The sequence below is a fragment of the Serinus canaria genome, chromosome 8 (genome assembly GCF_022539315.1).
Source record: "Serinus canaria isolate serCan28SL12 chromosome 8, serCan2020, whole genome shotgun sequence".
In the NCBI taxonomy this organism is placed as follows: Eukaryota; Metazoa; Chordata; class Aves; order Passeriformes; family Fringillidae; genus Serinus; species Serinus canaria.
In genome coordinates, this window is record NC_066322.1 from 5,592,818 (window position 1) to 5,600,035 (window position 7,218).

The following is a 7,218-nucleotide window of genomic DNA, read 5'->3' on the forward strand; positions in this document are numbered from 1 at the left end:
AAAGACTGGGCGAGGCACTCAGTGCCATGGTCTAGGGGACAAGGTGGTGATCAGTCATAGGCAGCACTTGATGGTCTCAGAGGTCTTTTCCAATCCAATTGATCCTGTGGTTCAGTAATTCTTTTCCTCCAGAGACGTCTTTGGGATGGATTCTTGACGAGATCTTTCTCTTTTTATGAAATGTTGCTTGTTACCTACAGATGTATTTACAGTGAGAGCTGAACATCTGACCCTTCATCAACACACGCTTCTCTTCATCCACTCAACTTTCCCTTCCCTCACTCTGTTATCCTTGAGGATCTCCACGTCTCGGACAGAACGCAAGTCACCTCCTGCCTCCCACAGACCTGGCGGCATCCCGCACAGCCGGTGCCAACTCCAGCCAAGCTTCTGGCGGTGCTGTTTGTGGTGGCGCCCCTATTTCCCACCGCACGGCTCCTCCCTCGCTCCCCTCCCGCGGGCTGTCAGCGCCGCTGCCTCCCCGGCCAGGGGCCGTTCCCCCGGGAGGCGGGGCCGAGCCGGGCCGGGCCGTGCCGGTTCCGGCGGCGGCCATGCTGCGGCTGTGGCGGGCGGTGCCCGCGGTGCCCGCGGCGCTGCGCGGGGCGCGGGGCCGGGCGGGCGCGGCCGGGGCGCCGCAGGGCGCGGAGGTTCTGCTGAGCGCGGCCGGCGGCGGTGAGTGCCGGACTCGGAGCGCTGCTCCGCTTCTGCCATTCCTGGCGGAAACAGCTCGGCCTGGCGGGAGCGTGGCCGTGTGTTCCCAGCGCGGCGCAGCCCGAGCGGGGGTGACAGCCCTGCCGAGTCCGGGGCGCTCGTTGTGTTTAGCTTTCAGTCATGCCTTGATACTTTTTTTCAAGAAGGCTGCTGCAGAATGAATCGTTAGATACTTTTTTCCCCCTAAAGTTATGTGTGCGTGCGACCTCAACGGAAGAAGTTCTGGTTTTCATACTTTAGATTTTCCTAACAGCATTAACGTGCAGTGATAAAGGTAGGACAGGATCTTGACATATCTGCACATTTATCCATGAGAGCCACGAAGAAGTTTGAGGTTTGGTTCAGATTGCCAGGGATTTACTTTCTGTTTAACTGTTGCAGGAGTTTATAAACAATTCTTGGTATTTTCCTGGTTACAAAGACATTCCTTTGTTGGTTCCCGCTGTTCACTTGTGCCTCCGTTCCAGTGACACACATCTCTGGTTCAGTAGTTGGCCACTGCCATAGGCAGAGGAATAAACAGAGACCTTCCAGCAGGGCAGAAAGACAAAGCAAGGCAGGTGCAAGGTAAAGCTGTGCACCTACAGCACAGCAACAGCATCTTGCAATGTTAAGGCTTGGGAAGTGAGCAGAAGTCCAGACAAAGAAACGGGAGATATCTTTTCTCTCCAAACAGAAGCCATTGGATAATAATTTACAAATCACATGTGCAAAGGAGATGTAGGTAGATGTGGTTTTGTTTTTCTGCTTGGACTTAGGAACTTTGAGTAGAGTCCTTTCTGCTGATGAGCTTATAATGTTGAAATTAAATGGAGTTCACTTTCAAAATGGTTCTGGAACGTGAACTGAGAGTGACCTGTGTGTGCTGTTCTCATGCAAACAGCCATCCCAAAAGGATGGTTTCCCTCATTAGGGAACGTACTCAAACACAGCAAGACTGTACAATAAAAATGAGATTAAATAAAATTCAAAGGAGAAACTTAAGATGGATCATTTGGGTTTTGGTTTGTTGTTTGGGGTTTTTTTCCCATTTCTGCAGTGATTTTTAAGATATATGTTCTTGGATGTCCTGATCATTTTCTAAAAGTCTCCTTACTCATAGTCTTTTACAGGCCTACTGAATTTTACAGTTGTTCTGCATAACTGGGTTTTGTAGACATGGTGCGCCACCTCTGGTTTTAAAATAATTGATTGTTTTAGAATATACTTTATATGCATTTTCAGGAAGGAGAAGATGCAGCATAAGCAGATATTATTCCCAGTTGAATTACTGTGTCAGAGAACTAAATGAAGTATAACTGAAATTGTCTCCTATTACTAAGGTATTGCTGAAATCCTAATGAACCGACCCCACGCGAGAAATTCACTGGGAAAAGTATTTGTAAATGAAGTGAGTATGGGCCTGGCCTGTGAGTGTGTTTGGAACCATGATCAATAGCTAACTGCAGTGAGAACAGTTGTGGGAAATCTAAAAAAACACCTTATCTCATGATGAAGGGCAGTGGGAAATGGCATTGGGGCAAGACAGGTGAACCTTGAGAAAAACAGAATGTAACAATTACTGCCTCAGATGTGGGCAGGGATATCTGGGTTAAGTTAGCTAATTTAAGTTAATTTATTGAAGTTACTCAGATGCAAGTTAATGTCCTCACTTGTGTCACTACAACAGAAGCATTCTCATTGTCACACCTTAGCAGGTGATCTGTTCAAGGATGACGTATCCTATAGAAGGTCTGGCTCATGCCTGGACAGGAAGGGAAGTTTTAGATACAGCAAAGGTTCATCTCTGAGTGGAAGGAAAAAAGAGGTGGGGAAATGTATCATGCTGAATTTGTAGTGGAAAAACCTGCAGGTTCCACTGACATGATTTCCATTAATTTTCTGGCACCTGCAGCGAAAAAAACCAAAACACTTCTATTATAGATTAGGAACTTGCTATCATTTCAGTGTATATACACATCTATATGCCTACATTTTTTCTTCTTTTGTCTGCACTCCCTCCCCCATAGCTGTTCAGTGCCCTGGAACAGCTCCGCTTCGATGAGCAGGTGCGTGTGGTGGTGTTCAAGAGCCAGGTGAAAGGAGTGTTCTGTGCAGGTGAGTAGCAAAGGCTCTGCAAACTATTCTCAAAAAACGTGGTGGCTCTTAGGGCTGTGTGCCAATCAGATCATGCAGAAAAGTGCTTGGAAATGAGTACTAAAAGGGCACAGAGGGGCACCCTTGTTACTGCTGCAGCCCAAATGTCCACACTCCAACTTCCATGAACCTTACTTAACTGGAATGCTGTATCTCAGAATTTTAAATAGTCTGTCCTCTGAGAGGGACAGGAGGAACGTTTCAGATGTCTTTTCCTGGATTCCAACCTTTTTCTTCTTTATTTAGGAGCAGACTTAAAGGAACGTGCAAAGATGGATGATGCAGAAGTTGGAGAGTTTGTTAGAAGACTGAGAAATCTTATGGATGAAATAGGTAAAGGATTTTATCAGTTGGAAAATCTATTCTAGACCACTTGTAGTGAAAATTTAGAAATGGTGAAGGAGGGAATAACTAGCAGGTTATCCACCTAGGAGTAGCTTTCCAAATGGCTTCAGCTTATGCTGAAAGAAGGATCCAATTGGAATTAAATCCCAACCATCCTGCTGCCCCTCCGAGGACAAGATGTGTTTCTTATGCACAACAAAGCACATACACACCTATGTGATAAATACCTGCTCCAATAAAGCATTTATTTATTCCACACTTCTGTGGAATCCTTGGGAGGCAAGTGCTGTGTTGGTTGTCCCGCTTCCAGTACACGTTCAGAAACACTCAAAATGTGGCAGAGACCTAAGAACACGGATTTGAATCTCTGAACGGATTTGCTAAATGGATTTGTGCAATGTCAGGGGGGATTGTATCTACAACTCCCTCACCTCCCTTTTATTTTTCTTTGCAAAATGAATATGAGCTTCTGAAATTAATTTTCTTCCCCTCTTTATGAATTATTCTGCTCTCACTAGAAAGGAGTACCAAAGTCAAATCTGTCTGAAATACCAATCAGAATTGCAACAATTATAATTTTTTTAAAAATGACAGGCGCAGTCAGAGGGGTGGTTACAGCTGAGAACTAGCTGACCTCAGAAGTTTGCATCCAGCTGCCTGAGTATTTAAAAAAGTATCAAGCAGCTAATCTCCAGGTACATCAAGCTCCTCAACTATGAGGTAACCTAGTTAAACAGTGTTTACTGTTCCTGTTTTCAGAAGCCTTGGCTGACAAAAGCATCACAAAAACTGAGCATTGTGATCCTGTTTTGCATTGCAGTACTTTGTTTGCAAGCTTCTTTGCATGGAAGAAGCACGTTTTGCATTCTTACAAAGGAGGGAGAAGTGCAAGAAGATAATTTTTACTGTTTCCAGACCAAAAATTTGTGGCAGAAATGAAATGATTCCTTGAGAAATTCTGAACTGAAAGCTTTAGAACGTAAGGATCTAAATTCCAGGGCCATGTGAAACAGAACTTGTGGAACACATCAGTGCAATCTGTGCTCTATTCTGCAGCTGCCCTGCCTGTGCCCACGATCGCTGCAATCGATGGCTACGCCTTGGGTGGTGGATTAGAGCTGGCCCTGGCCTGTGACCTCCGAGTGGCAGGTTTGTGTTGCTCAGTGTAGCAACCTCCTGATAATTGATGGCTGCATTTGAAAGACAACTTACATACATGACAGTGGATTGTTAATGGAATCCAGAAGCTTGAGAGAAATTTAAGAGAAGGTTGTACAGAAATGGTGACATTTAGTTATTTGGAAAGTAGTTCCCGTGCTTAAAAAGTAAAACCTATTTTTAGGTAAGATTAGGATTCCTATAGAAAATTATTTATTAGTAAGATTGAATAGTTATGGTAACTTAATATTGGATAAGATATACTCTGGCTAGATCTAACCTTCCCAGCTTAAATCAGTTTGGGCTTTATTTCTTCTTTCTAGATTTATTTCTTCTGTTTCTTCCATCCATTATATTTTACCTAGAAGGGACTCGAGGTTCATTTTTCTAGCTAAAATTGCTACACTGGGGTAAGCAGACTTGGAACAAACATGGAATAAATACTGTAGTATTCAGACTTTCTGGCTACCTGGATAAATGGAGATCCAGTTCAGTATTGACAGTTTCTAATTTTATGGATCAGTTCAGTCTGGAAAACTTCTGGTAATACAAATCAAAATGTAGCTAACTCAACATTTATTTTTTTTATAGCTTCATCAGCTAAAATGGGCCTTATTGAGACCACACGAGGACTTCTGCCTGGAGCAGGTAACCTTCATTAAAACTTAACCTTCATTAAATCTTCATTAATATTCATTAAATCTCACTTTCTCAGCTGTAATGTAAATATTTTTGCCATTAGAATGCATTCTTGAACACTTGAAGTGTTTTGAATGTAAATTAGAAGTAGCATCTTACAGTCACAAGAGATCGATGAATCAAGAGTTCTGTCTCAGACTTACTCTGAATGTAGGAAAGTCCCTTTACACCTTTTCTTTTTTATCAAATTACAGAAGTCTTTCAGATGCCTCTAAAAATGTTAACATTTTCAGCTAGTAGTATTAAAGAAACATATGATCCCTTTATTTCTTAAGGTTCCTAGTTTTATAAGGAGACAAAAACACTAGTGAGGCATTTGTCAGAGATGGAAAATGCTGTTTTCCCTGTTGTCCTAAGGTGGAACCCAGCGCCTGCCCAGATGTGTTGGAATAGGTCTTGCAAAGGAGCTCATTTTCACTGGCAGACAGGTTGATGGAGACCAGGCAGCCTCCATGGGGTTGGTAAATCACTCCGTGCCACAGAACAGCGAGGGAGATGCAGCTTACCAGAGAGCTTTAACTTTGGCTAAAGAAATCCTGCCCCAGGTGAGTGCATTGCTCATGGGACCAATGTAAAGATGCATTTGTGCTCCCCTTAAGAGAGAGCAAACAAACACCTGAAATTCCTTTCTCTGAAATACTGAAGTCTCGGTTCCTGATCTTGAAGTCTCTTTAAGTCTGTTCCTTTTTGTGAATGCAGTTTCTGTTGGAACAAGTGTTAACATCCAGCTGCTTAACCCACAGGACAGGTTTAGCCCCCAGCAGCAGCCACACAGACCTGCAGGACATTGAAACTCACACCGTGTTCATCTGTGAACTGCACACAACACCAAACTGATTTTTATAAAGTACTTATTAACTTACTGCAGATTTCTGAAGACTAAGATGTCATTTGGAGCAAAATAATAATATAACAATTCATCTGTTAAAATAATTAAATTCATATTAACTTATAAAGTATTTGTTGTGGTTTGTTTTTGTTTTTAAAAAGGCACCATTTGCTGTGAAAATGGGAAAACTGGCAATAAACAAAGGAATGGAGGTAATAATTATTTTTCTTTAAATATTGAAGTGAATGAAAAGATTAGCAGCTCTTACAAATTACTACAGTAAAAATGTTTAGAACAGATGAGTTATAAAATTTTTCTTTATATCAGATATTTAAAAACATTTCAGAGGTTTTAAAAGATTTCTTTAAAGATAAAAGTAAAATGGCAGGATTATTTTTTTCTACAGATAGTAATACTGTACTTCTAATTTGGAGTGAAGATCACTTACTACGACTGTTTTAGAGTGACTGTCTGCTCTCATTTATTTGAGAGCTCTGAAGCAGCTTTGAGGGCTGTACTTCAGACAAACCTCACACCTTTTCCTCTCCTTCCCAGGTTGACATTGCATCAGGAATGGCTATTGAGGGGATGTGTTATGCCCAGGTAATCTGCCTTCAGAATTCATTCCTGAAAGGAATAACTGTATGTTAGTTCTGGAATGAGCTTTTCAAATGGTTTTAGTTTAATAAATTCAAAATAATTCCCCCTGTAGTTCTTCATGGCAAGTTTTGAGAGCATGCAACTTTCTCAGCCAGTGGAACAATACAGGGTAATACAATATAATGTGTCTCTCAGCATATTTTAAGATGAAGAATGAAGATTATGGGAAACCGTTTTCCTATATAGATCTATGTTTTTTTTTTCTCAAGTGCTTTGTTTGTGAGTTACTCTACAAACTTACACTACAATCCTGTCTCTTTTTTCCTAATTGCAAAACATGGAATTTTATGTGTCATTGAAAGAAAAGCAAACTTAGTCTTACACCACTACTGCCAAATTAGTCAGGACTTAAAAACACATCAAACTTGTAAATGGAAAACATACCTCTTTGTTTTATTTTTTTTCTCATGTAGAATATTCCCACCAAGGACCGTCAGGAAGGGATGGCTGCCTTCAGGGAGAAGCGACCACCTCGGTTCACCGGCAAATAACACTTTCTGCTTCCCCTCGAGTTTTTGGAGATCCACTGATTTCTTAGGATTATTTTTATTACACCATTCTGTGCACTTAACTCCTTGCCTTGGACTGCATTTCTAACTATTCCACTGGATCATTTTTCTGCACAAATCTCCAAATAAAGATTTAACTTTGTACTCCTGATCTTTAAAGCACGTTCTTCA

At 41.8% G+C, this 7,218-nt stretch overlaps 1 protein-coding gene across 2 annotated transcripts; it reads left to right on the forward strand.

Annotated features, from left to right (window-relative positions):
• Positions 1-525: 525 nt before the first annotated feature.
• Positions 526-7,198, forward strand: ECHDC2 (enoyl-CoA hydratase domain containing 2). Of its 2 annotated transcripts, none has more exons than XM_050977319.1 (10): positions 526-672; positions 2,034-2,101; positions 2,721-2,808; positions 3,094-3,180; positions 4,249-4,341; positions 4,942-4,998; positions 5,407-5,594; positions 6,040-6,090; positions 6,434-6,481; positions 6,952-7,198. In XM_050977319.1, exons 1-10 carry the CDS (start codon positions 552-554, stop codon positions 7,027-7,029), a joined length of 879 nt encoding a protein of 292 aa, XP_050833276.1. In that variant the 5' UTR covers positions 526-551; the 3' UTR covers positions 7,030-7,198. The 2 variants fall into 2 exon arrangements, with proteins under 2 accessions (XP_050833276.1, XP_050833277.1); XM_050977320.1 differs by lacking the exon at positions 526-672 and adding an exon at positions 721-985.
• Positions 7,199-7,218: the final 20 nt, after the last annotated feature.